At 37.6% G+C, this 13,047-nt stretch overlaps 1 protein-coding gene across 5 annotated transcripts in view; it reads right to left on the bottom strand.

Moving 5' to 3' along the window:
• The window catches only part of LOC124162178, a 78,405-nt gene that overhangs the window by 44,759 nt on the left and 20,599 nt on the right, over positions 1-13,047 (bottom strand). For 4 of the 5 annotated variants that reach the window (XM_046538605.1, XM_046538608.1, XM_046538607.1 and 1 more), the window contains 6 exons: positions 5,532-5,609; positions 4,507-4,656; positions 4,267-4,420; positions 2,913-3,106; positions 1,798-1,871; positions 317-457 (listed from right to left, as the gene is read on the bottom strand). In XM_046538605.1, the coding sequence (XP_046394561.1) occupies positions 317-457; positions 1,798-1,871; positions 2,913-3,106; positions 4,267-4,420; positions 4,507-4,656; positions 5,532-5,609 (791 nt within the window). The remainder of the gene's footprint in view (positions 1-316; positions 458-1,797; positions 1,872-2,912; positions 3,107-4,266; positions 4,421-4,506; positions 4,657-5,531; positions 5,610-13,047) is intronic. The other variant, XM_046538606.1, reaches the window with a different exon arrangement.

The following is a 13,047-nucleotide window of genomic DNA, read 5'->3' as shown; positions in this document are numbered from 1 at the left end:
AGACTACCATGTTCCAAAAAAATAAGCACAAAGTAAGTCAAATAATGGGCAGTTCCCATTTAGTAATTCTTAAGTTTTGTCATAAAGCTATTTGGAAAACTTGGTAAGAAGAGAAGACTATTAGATAAAGGGACAGAATACGTCCACAGTGAATGAATACATAACTTACAAGTTATAGCAATCTATGATCAAAGGCTAATCCAAAAAACTCAAATCCTAATTGAGAGTAGCAATTTTTTTATAATTGGTTTGGGTAATGCTGACTGGATAATTGAATCCACACCTTACAAGGAGAAAGTTCTCCTACACCACTTACAATGTTTTTCTCTCCAGTTCTTGAGTTGAAAGATATAACTGTCTAGCATCAGAATTGGGGATGGATCCAGCTTCAGAGCTCAAGGATATATTGTCCGGTTTGGATGAATTTGCTGCCTCTCTACTATTTTCTACCTCTCTCCTGAAAGTGAGAGAAATCACACGTTAGGCCCTTGTAATTCGACTGAAACTGTCATACTCACAACATTTAAAGATAGATTGTAGATTGCATGGTTGGGGAGCTTTCAAAATGGGCTAAAGGATTTAAAACTTTCTTGATTCATGGTACCAACACCATGATAAACCCAGCTTCTAATTGCAATACAGGACAAGAGCAACACAGTTTAAGCATGAATGGCAACCCACCCTACATGTGGACTCAACATAGCTTAACACCAATGACTTAATAATAATAAATTCATTTCACCATTGGCAATGCATGCATTTGCTTTGCTACAGTCAAGATTAATAAAATCTGTTACCCCCCTAAGGCCCCTAGGCCCCCCATCTGTTACCGCCACTCATGTATTGCCGAAAAATTAGACGGCCTCTCCACAATACCATCGACTCATCTATACTCAGTTCCCGTCCCAGCATGAGCTAATAAGCAAATTCTTGGAATTTTAATACACCAAATCACATAAGTCACTCATTAGTAAGAAATATAATTAATTACAAAGTTTCACACTTTGAAAAGAATACAAAAAACTCAATAATAGCTTCTCATGCTACTAAATACATACACACGTAATTACATCTTTACTTGGTAAAATAACCAAGTTATCATATTTACTGTTCTAGATTCACTGTGCCCAATAGAGGCAAGAAGGCAAGAGGAATGACATGAATATGTGGCAAGTAGTCAAAATTATTTTAGCCAGTTCTTAATTTGAATTCGATTATGTAATATTTTACCATCAAAATCCACAAGTCAGACTTGGGATCCATAGCACTAATTTTCAATCATTATGAAAACATCAAGGATAATACCATGGTTTTTAAATTTACACAGCAAAGCCCACTTGTAATGAACCCACCTATAATGAAGCCCCACTTTTAACAAAGTGAAAGTAACAGGGGAAGAGAAGTTAGAAGTTAAAAATTAAAATTAGTAACTTTCAAAGAAATGGACAATAAGATGAATAAGACATATGTTGCACAAAAGCATGTGATCTCATCCATTACTTTATTGGGGGTTTTAAAAATCAAGAGAAAATCTAGAGAGCATGTGATTTTTGGAGCTCACCGAAAAAGATTGCTATTATAAACATGCATTTATGGACGATGCAGTGTTTTAGTCACCCCTAGCGAAAAACTCTTTAAACCAGAACCGAACCGCATTTATCATATAAGTACACCAAAGATGAAATTTGCATTCATTCCATTAATTCATATAAATTTTTCAAAATACCAAACAAATAAGTACTACATATACACATATCATTTCACTTGAATATTCAATGAGATAAGTTTCTAACTAACCTTAAATTTACAGAATTATCTTCTTTGTCAGGAGCAATGGCACCATCATTTCCCACTGATCCTCCTCCAGATACCTAAAATAAAAGTATTTAGCTACATAGAATAGAAGAGTGATATATTTGCATAAAGGTATTATATAAAAATTTAATGGGCATATTTAACTTAATGGGTAAAACTTAAAAAAGTGAAATAAAATAAATTTCAAAAATATTTCAGCAAATACAGCATGCTTACACCACAATTTGGCATGATTACATGAATATCAGGGTATAATAATTACGGCTGATAGAAAGGTGTTAACCAAGGAATCTAAGGTGTACCAAAAAAAGTTAGTCAAACTTTTCAAGCCGGGTGGATCTTTTTCCATGCAATAGCGAAAGAGAAATTTTGATACCCATGTCTATTAGTCCATGGGGAATGGCCTAGCTAAACACTCAAATTTTCAATCTATTTAATCGTAATAATGAGACCAATGCTGCACAGTCAGGGGCCAAAATGTTGGTTTGACAGAAAATTTAATAGAGTAGAGTAGAGATTGTGCAGAATGTTCTATTTAAGAAGGGAAAAAAACAAAGCTAGCATTAAAAAAAATATGAAACGCTCCCAACTCCAGAGGCAAAGTTTCTTTTCAGATCACTTCTCTAGTTAAAGTAAATGTTCGGCTCCTGACAGGGCAGCATTCCACACATTTCCATGATTAACTACATCAAACTTCTTCTTTCCCTGGAGTGCAGGAGAACTTTTTTTTCGTTTGCTCTAACGTCTCTCTCATCAGCCATGAGGGCTATGTTTCTATAAAAAAAACTGTGGTTGACTAAACTGAGGAGACAAAACCATAGTTGAGGAGGCAGTGGCATAACTATGGGGGAGGATGAGGGGATAGATCCCCCCCAAAGCCTTGGAGAAATTGAATCAATATTTAAAACTATTGTCTAGTTTTGACATTTAATATCTGTATCAGCTTAAAGTTAAATTTTTAGAGTCAAAATGATGCAAAATGTATTTCCGTTTCATTCCCCCCAAAGCATAAATATTCCTAGTTACGCCACAGTGAGGAGGGGTACTTATGCCATCAAAAAGCTTGCCAATGAATGAGAAACATGAATCTTACAAACCTGACTTTGACTGGCTGTAACATGCATCATGCCTTGAAGTATTGCAAGTCTTTCCTTCATATGCTTCAATTCTTCCATATTTTTCATGACTTCCTGAATGTCATGCTCGGCCTGCGGTTCATTTTCATTCTCAACGATACCAAGGTCCTGAGGAGCTTCATTCCCAAGAGGTTCATTTGATGCCTCTGGTGCTGCTGGTCATAAAATAAGATAAAGAAGATGTAAGCTCAAATTAAAATAACTTACGATAACAGGGTTCCCACTCTAACTAAATTATAGAATTCACGGTTTTTTTCCAGGTTTTCACGGTCTAAATTTTGCCAAATTCACGGTCTGATGATACACCATTTTAGGAAGAAATATTGATCACATAACAATCACTGGCCGCACGTTAACTAAAAATTTAGCTAATGCCATAAACGCCGGGAATGCAAACGCAGCAATGAAAGTGCTATCTCTTATGATGTCGCCTATCGTTACCAAAATTTAGAACCGGCTAAAGGTTGTGAGTGGGAAAATGGAAGGTGGCAGGGATGTGAATTTTTCGCCAGGATTAATGAATACTTTGGTTACCGGTCTTCCAATCACAGGCTTAAGGTCTGTGTATCATCATGGCACAAGGACCAATAATTGCGCTTCCTACATACATGAGCAGATAAATGCATGGACAGTGTCTGCGTGTGACTGACTTTGAAATAATGATCGGCGTATCGATTTTCCTTTTGATTTGTCAATCATAGATCTATAATTAAGTTTGAGAGATTTCTAAGGTTTTATGACAAAATTCACTGCTATTTCCAGGTTTTTTTTTCACGGTAGACAAAATTCACGGCTTATTCACGGTTTTAAGGTTTTCACGGTTGAGTGGGAACCCTGGATAACCACAGTAATTGAATACAATAATACTAAGAAATATATATTACATAATCAGATGGAGAATCGTGGCAGGGATATAAATACTTTTGAATTTAACTTATCTGGGAACATGCCTTCCTAGACCCTCAGTATCTGATATGTTGGCTTCATTAGGTAAGTTATTTTTGGGGAGGAATCAGACACTTGAATTAATTTGGAAAATCAAATCTTTTGAAATTTACATTTGGCTCAGACTGCACCAGTAAAGTTGGCAAAAAATCAAGACACTTATAGGACAGGTTGAGAAAGATAGGACCACGGTCACCTTTGATATTTAACCTCTCCATTTGTGGCATCATTCGTACTCTGGACTTACAAATTCAGAAATCTCAACCGTCTGCTCAGATGATTTCTGCATGCAGGCAGCTTGTTTTATTAATTATATAAGAAACATCTGAGATGAGGTCATTAACTTTTTAATTGTATACAAAGTACTAACCATCCTCATCAGGTATGAAGGAATTAAGGCTTCTCAGTTCTTGAACCAATTGGTCCATTTGACTTTTCTTCTGCTGCAAATCTTCAAGTTTGTTCTGAAGAGCATGGTGTTCCGAAGAAAGCTCCTCATCCTCATCACCTAAAAGTTCCATCAACTGTTGAAAGAATATGGTACACTAATTAGCATCTAAATTTGGCCATTTGATGGCATATACAAAAAGCTTTATGTCTCCCCATTTACCTGATTTCTGTTTTCATAAAGTTCCTTCAACGCTTGAATGCGATCTTTCAGATGATCCAACTTTTCTCTGCGTATCACTGGGGAAGCTTCTGTGACTGGAGACCTTGAGAAATCTTGAGAGGTGGACACTCCTTCATTCTGAACTGGCTGCTGCAGATTAAAAATAATTTTTGAATTGGCTGGAATAAGGGCCTTCAAAAAAGACATGCCAATGTTGCATTACCAGAAAAGGCAAACTGGATTAAAATCTAAAATTTTGCTTCGAAAGCTGATGGCTTCGTCACAATTTTTCCTTTTGCAAAAATGAAACAAGAGTTGTACACAAATAAATGAAGAAACAGCCTCTTCTAAATATCAATTATGTATTTCTAATCCTCAATCCATCTGTGATTCAACCCTAAGGTTGGTATGGATTGGTGAAGGTACAGCTCATTCAAGGTTAAAAGCCGTCACGCACACATCAAACATTCAAGGCGGGAGGGCCAACTTTTTTCCTGAGACACCTTGCACTAAGAGAATTTTATTTTAGGGGGTTTGAAGGCTTCACCTGAGATTTGAATTCAGGAATCTTCTATCAGCAGCAAAACGATCTCTAATTCATGAAAGCTTCAAAAATGGTCTTTAATGATATTGATAGAAGTTGCGAAAGAAGACAATATGTCAATAAGTACTAGCCTCAGTGGGTTGAAGATCAATTGAATAGGTGGATTGACAATAGACTGGTATAGATTGTGTTAGACTGGGATAGATTATGTATGTGTAAGGAAACCATGAATCCAAAAATTAATGCAACCACTTTACCAACCTCTAATCGACTAAATGATAAAAATCTTCAATAATCTGAAGCTATCAATATTAACTCACTATCACAGCCCATTACTAGCCAAAAATTATTTCATCAAATATCCATTAATCTTCATCACAATTTTTACCTCTGTTTCGAACATGCATCATTTATGTATACGTTTGTTCTCATTTTTCATGAGGAAAAGAAATCAACCATAGGGTTAAATGTATCTACATACCTCTAATTCTGATTTCTGTAACTTTGCCTTTAGTTCATTTCTGTGGCCAGCTTCAGCTGATTTAGCGACAGAACTTGCCTAGAACAGAAAAATTTTTATTAGGCACTAGAACGAAAAAAGAAAAAAAATTACTGCATATCATAAGAAAAGAACTTTATATTTACAAGGATCCAAGGAAAATACCGTATAAGCACGCATAAGAGGTGCACCTTTTTTCCCAGAAATTGCAGCCGAAAATGAGGGTGTGCCTCTTACACAAACTTCTTGTCTTTCCCCCCCTCCCCCTCCCCTTCACTGGTCGCTATTGGTCAAAAACATGCAGCAGACAGGGGAGTTCCTCCCTTACACGTATTTTAAAACTACTCCGGAATGCCTTTCTTGCTCTTAAGCATCGTGCTGTCACGTCGGTACCTCAGAGGTAAACATGGAAATGATCGCGTGGGGTTTTTCACTCCGGAGGGCACGCAAAATTTACTGTCACGTGTGGGCATACCACGGCATTTATACTGCAAATAGTAATCACAAATCAAATGTAGAGAAACACATAGTTTTGAAGGACAATACCTAGTTAACAATCAACATCTGTCTTGCAGAGTAATTTCCATTACGCTAAGGACCTGATTTTTCAAAAATCATCTTCAGGTGCTATTATGAGGATTATTGCAACTGAAAATTATATTGGTGTCAAAATCTGCGGTTAAAAAAATTCGAACGAGTGTGTACATTGCTGGATTAAATGGTGGATATAAGAAATCGGAAATGTTTATGAGTGAAGAGCGCTGAAGGAGAGGTCGAGGGGAAGGAGTGCGCACCCTCCACCTTTCAAGCTACGAGCGAATGAGCAAGGGAAGATCACGTCCAACCTTGAATGTGACGTAATTGCCTTCAAAGCGAAGGGGCAAAGGCGCAGCAATGTGATATATGCAGTTTGCGTTGCTTGAAGTTTCCAGTCTGTCTCGTCTTGTTTGAATGCACTCATGCTATGCTTAAAAAACTTAACCCTTTCGCTGCTACAAGCGGGAATACCCGCAAAAAACATTATGGTTATTGCCTGCGACATGCGGGGATATTCCACGACTTTCAAAAAACTTTTCCTTTCAACACGACATGCGGGTAAATATCTACGTTTTCGAAAAACCCTCCCTTCGGTCGTAGGTGCTGTCATCTGCTCGAAATTCTAGCGGAACTACGTCCATTCGTGCGGCGACATTCAGTGACGTCAAATGAATGATTCAATTCATTTTTTTCTGGATAATAGGCAAAATAATGGAACCGATGAAAAATCTATTGAAGCAGCAAAAGGGTTAAATACTGTCAGAAATGCGTCGTGCTAAATCTCATTCTTTTTTGAACCTCGTGCTAGTCATACAATCACACAATTACTAAAATCTATTGAGATATCTTCGAGCTAAGTAGGAGAATCATAGCATTTGGCATCCAGAAACTGGGAGAATTTAAGCTGGTAGACCAAAAAAGGTCAGTTAGTGAGACTGGGTAGGAATGAAACAAGTTTCCATTGTTCCCGTGTAACTTGATATTTTCCTTTGAGGCAAGTGATTTATGGTCTGTGGGGTTTTGGAAAGGAAGAAAAAGGCAGAGGCATTGGCTGATGGTGGGCCAAGTGTGATTCCGTGAAATCTACGATGTAGCTATTAACCTAGGGCGCTGAGATTCCCCCGATTGTTGTCCAATCTCCTGGGAAGATTTACGCTATGTACCTGTCGTGTTTTGCCTTAAAATTTTCCACGGCTGCAATTCTATTGCAATACTCCTATGAGAGCATTTAAACAAACTTTTTCGTGAGTAGTACAACCATCATAGAGCAACGGCTTATGTGAAGAGAGGATCAGGACTCTTTCTACTCATTCTAATGGGATGTTGCATTCACGAAAGCATTTATTTCTTCAACAAATTTGGATCCTAAGTATATGGTGAATGGCATTAACCGTGAATTTTTGGATCCTAGGTATCCGATCCGACTATACCTAGTTAGCATCATAAGGTTAAGGCTACAAATGAATACTTCCTTATCTCCGAGAACCTTACATATCATGTAAATTTAGCTGAAAAAAATGCCGCGTAAATTTTTAGTGTTGAAAGAGGAAAATTTGATAACTTTTGAAATAACTGAAAGTCTGCAGCATTGCGCGATAGGATAAAAAAATGCCACAAATTTTTTTTCTTTAGTTCCAATGCTCAAAATAGGGGTGCGTCTCTTACACAAGTGCACCTCTTACACGTGCTTATATGGTAAACTCATGGGCAGAAAAACCCAAGGTATGCTTATGAACCACAAAATAACTGCAATCTGAACAGCATCTGCATCGTACACCCTAACATTATACTATTGGGGAAAAAAGTATCCCAACAAAATTTGTGCCACCACTATTGCTCAATGGAAAAACAGATTTCCTTAACAAAGGGTTAATATTCTTTTGCCAACAAGGCAAAATCAAACTAGGCAAACCTTCTCCATCTTTTCGCCATCCAAATACGAGACTAATTATCAGGTGTCCCTCTACTAGAGAGTTTCTCGAAATGGCCCAAACTCAATGGAATGAATGGTGCATTAGATGATATTATATGGACATTGGAAATATTTTCTTGTATTCTTCTTAACATGTCTAAATGAAACAACAACACCAAATGGATTTCCTTCCCAAAATACCCAATGGAAAACTACAGAAAACTTACATCTGAGAGAAAAAGACAGTCGATTAGCAGATATCATGGATTACGCATTTAAATTCAGTTTAGTTTGAAGACATAATAAGCTTTACTAGGAGAACTGACAACCTCACTGCCAGAACACTGTTTTATTTGCATTGAGAAGGATACCAGTCCTTCCTTAGATTATGATGTTGTCTCCAGGCAGGGAAAACTAATAGCCTTACATGAGGCAAGGCTAAAAGCAGCTGAAATACCTGGGAAAATAAGTTTAAATAGAAGTACAGGTACTCCTAGTGGAAACTGTTCAGCAAATTGAAGAAGAGGAGGGAGACTACTATCGGAGCAGAAATAAATGTGTAACTGAGTTAGAATATAAAAAATAAAAGAAATGCAAAGGGACATGGAAAAACTAATCAAATCACTACCTTCCCTATTTTCATTCCCTATTCAATTCTGCATTTTTTTCAAGAGCAATTAGTAATATTGTAAAATGCAGGCTAAAAAAACTGAGGTGTAGTAGAGTTTCACTCTTGGTGTCTTTGTAATCCAATGGTCCTTTAAGTTACTGATTTATAATTGCTAATTATGCCAGCAAGTTCTTATAATTTGTATCACTTGATATTTACATTGACCAAAGTAAAATTTTTTTAAGCATATGATTAGAAAAGCTGTGACAAGCTAATAACAGTGACACCAAGAATGAAGAAACTGCAAACGTGACTCTTTTGTAAGAGGGTTGCAACAATGAATTCTCAACTGATAGACGGTTACTTATAAAATAAATGGGCTAATTGTTTTAATGCTCTTCTGGCGAAGATGAAAAAAATACTTTCCGAATATATTTTATGGATATTACATTTTTTTAAAGAATTTTATTTTTAATGCAGAAAAAAAACAAATACAGTGTCCCTTGTTGCAATGATTTGCTTGAATATTGCGTAAATATTTCCATATGCGATTTACAAAATGACTGATTCTGATCATAGGGTGATGCTTTTTGAGGTAGTCAGCATTTTTCTCATTCTTTCTAATGCTCAATGGAACTTATCACTATAGGTGCTCTCCCTATGGAAACTACTATCCTAAAATTTTCAGAGATAAGAGAGCGAAGGAGTGGGGATGAGTTTGGTGCACATTCTTGGGTTTGCACGAGTGGAAGAGTAAGTGCAAAGCATCGAAAGAGAGGAGGGTGAGAGGGAGTTAGCAGGGAAAAGGAAGGCAAGAGAGTCAAATAGGGTGGTTTCCTATTTTTTTATTGCCCAAATCGAAAGATTATGTCTCCTGGAGTGCACATTTCACGTTCTTAGATTTTTGAATGACAATATCTATTTTTCGCGACTAAATGAAAAGTGAAATTTTTCAAGCACACAAAAATGCAACGCTTAGTAGGAATAAGTTCAACAGATTCAGGCTTCAATTGGTGGAAGTTAGACATATTTAAGTAAATGAAAGGTCGTAGCACTTTTCCACAAGAATTTTTAATGCGTACAACGCGTTTCGGCTCACTGAGCCATCATCTGGTACAAGACGCTTGAACACATGTGAAGATCCCTTTTATACCCTTGAGAGAGGAGAGTATTGGAGAAGGAGAGGATTTGACATCTTTGAGGATGGGGGGGGTGGGAACGGGTGTACAGAGTATAGACAATGGGGAAAGATACAACTACGGGATGTGGAGAACCCACGTTGGAGGGAGGGTTCTGGTCATAACTGTAAAATGACGACACGTGCGGAAGACCATAGCAAAACAGGAGGAGGTGGTGTTGAGAAGAGTGAAAAAAGGGGGGCTTAGGGTAAAAAGAGGCCGCGTGTCTTTTGAAAGTGAGAGGAGTAAGTAGCGACGCAGGAAAAAAGGCGGGGTGAGGAGTCCCTTTGGGTTAGCTGAGAAGGAGTGAAAGTTAGCTGGGGTACAAGGGGGGGGAAATTGCCAGCAATAGAAAATGGTCAAATGCGTAGAGAGGATGGGCGGACGGGAAACACCCCGTGGATGTTGGGGCACTTAAGGCGTGGGTGAGGAAAGAATTTCACCATTTGTTTTGGTGAAGGGTATCTTTAGGAGAGGGGAGTGGGTGAAAAACACTTGCTCATTCATAAGCGTATTCAAATCACTTTGTACAATTTCGAATTGCTCAAAAACATCCAGTCTTATACCCTTACTTTCTAAATGTAAAAAAAAAAAAAAAAAAAAACTTAGTAGGAATGATGGGAAAAGTCTGTGTGACGTATTTCTGGTTCCAGCTGTCGGCGTGTGAAGTGACCTTGGGGCGAGGCTTGAGCACTGATACAACGCAGGCTGCTAGCAGGTAGCAGAGTATCCTGCTAGCAGGTAGCAGAGTATCCTGCTAGCAGGTAGCGCTTGGCTTAAATAAGGATTATTATTCCCCTATCAAATGAAGGAAACTTTCTGAACTTAGGTATTTTTAATGTGTGATTATTATGAGATGTTTCCCTGAGCTCTGTGCCTCATGCATGCATTGGTAACCTCAGACGATGCAAAACTCCTGACTACTCATATAGAAACTAGGTCCCTTTGACGTCACGTGGAGTGGAATCGCATGGGTGCCAATCTGGCCTTTTTCAAATGAGGTTAAAATTGACCGTGGCCATTCGTCTAAACTGGGATTTCTAAAACCAAATAATTTGTATATTATGAATTCAATAATGGTGGGTAAGGAATCGCAATCAATGTATTTCGTTTTCTTTGATGAAGGAATCTACCCAATTGTGTATAAATTTTAAAAGATATTGAATGCACCACCGTTCCAGTGGCCAGCGCAAATTATGCTTTGAGCAGGTGGGCAGGCATTTTCATTCACAACCTTGGATGCTGAAAAGAGACCATTTTTTAATTTCCCTCTTTTAGTTCTTAAGAGTGATAAACCGTCAGAAAGGAAACCAATTTTCCAGCTGAGCCGCAGTGGTGGCATAAATTTTGTCGGAGTACTCATAGTACTTTTCATGCATTTCACTTATACAATTCATTTCATGCATTAAATACACTAAAAAATCATCCTATGTAAATTAAATACAGTGGAGCTTGGTTATAACGGCATCGGTTGTAACCTCAACTCGGGTTTAACGTCACATTTCATACAGACCAGCCAAAATTGAACATTTTATGTTGTACGAAAACCCGTTTATATCGTCAACAAATGTTGCGACGCTTGGGTATTGCGTCAAAAATTTTGCGGTTCCTAGGTTGCACAAGTGGTGGTGTGATTGTACTATGTCCCAAAAATCATAGAAACCATATGTAGAAACATCAAAAGCGAAAACAGGTCACAAGCTGGACGTTGAGCAGGTGACCGGATGCAACTCTTTTGTTTAATTGGTGTCTGGAGGGAGCGGGGGCTGTCCCGCATACCTGGGTCTTATCCCTTCCCACCCCTACATTCTACAAGGTCACTGCCACAGGCACACTTTATTCTATTGTTTGTTTCGCTAGTTAGGGTAGATCATCAGTCACATCACTACCTACCTCCGTGTGAGCATCGCGTATGTTGACAGTTGTTTTACACGTCGTTAGTTGTGTTTTGTTTGTGCAATGTCAAGTTGTGGTGTCAATCAGATTTAAGGCTGCTTTTTTTATAACGTCACTCGGATATAATGATAAAAATCTTCTGGTCCCTTTGATGACGTTATAACCAAGTTCCACTGTATACCCTAGTATTTTCATCACTAATAAAAAAAAATGTACAGATAGGATGGTTTGGCTCTTCATTTCTCATTGCTATTGCTTCTTAAGCATAGAACCAGCATTGAAACATAAACTAAAAAGAATTGGTGCCAAAATCAGAAAAACCGATCGCAAACTTTTCACTTGCTGAAAATGAAGTCTCCTGATAAAAGCCTAGTAAGATACCTTAACACTAGGAGGACGGGAGTTTCGCGCTACCTAGAAGGACGGCTAGGGGTCATTTGACCCCTAAAATGTATTTTGGAATAAAACGCCTAATTTTCAACTAATATTCAGTTTAATTGTATCAATTGTTGAATCAGTTCATTAAAAACACTATTCAACATTATTAAATATTATTTCCATCGTCAAAAGTTAATAACAATTATTCTAAGGAATCATGAATTAAACCGTATGTAGTAGTCGATTGCAAATCAAATAATGAAAATACATACACAAAAGCTGTGTTACATGTTTAAACAATAGGGGTAATGGGTTTACAATATTTGCATTAAAATTTTTAAAACTTATTACTTTGTTGTAAATCTCAGAGACAGTATTTTTTCAGCGCTGTTTCCACAAAATATTATTTTGCGCTGAATGCGTTCATTGGATGATTTATTCATCTACATCTAAATCTACACACTAACCCGCAAGCCGCTTAAAAGTGAGTGGCAGGGGGTGTTTGGACACCAGCCATTTGCACATGAAAAAGAATTCGGAAAATGGAAAGGAAATTGGTGCAATGATTCAATTTGATGGTATTTGGCACCTTTTTCTTTTTTGTGCCCGTGGAGATATGGCTGTTGGATATGGAGACGTGTAAATAAATTGATACATGCTATCCATCATATCTACTCCCGCTTTGTTTTTATTATGAAATAGGACGGTCTCTGGTATTCTTTTAATCGTTTCGGCAATAGTGTCGTCTAAGATCATGCTGCTGAGTGAAAGTACATTATTGTTCTAGTATGCCTGATTCTACGAAAGAGTATGGCCTAAGGTATTTTTGAACACTCGCGTTGAATGGATTACATGGATATTTTAGTGGTCATGGATATTTGTGCGTCACGCCTGTTTTTTTCAGATCGTCCATGCAAGAGAAGTGTACAATTTTTTTATGACTTCCTGCCAGCAGGATGGATGGAAAATAATTGTTATAAGTTACAT

The sequence above is a fragment of the Ischnura elegans genome, chromosome 7 (genome assembly GCF_921293095.1).
Source record: "Ischnura elegans chromosome 7, ioIscEleg1.1, whole genome shotgun sequence".
Classification (NCBI taxonomy): Eukaryota; Metazoa; Arthropoda; class Insecta; order Odonata; family Coenagrionidae; genus Ischnura; species Ischnura elegans.
This window is presented reverse-complemented; position numbering and strand designations above follow the sequence as displayed.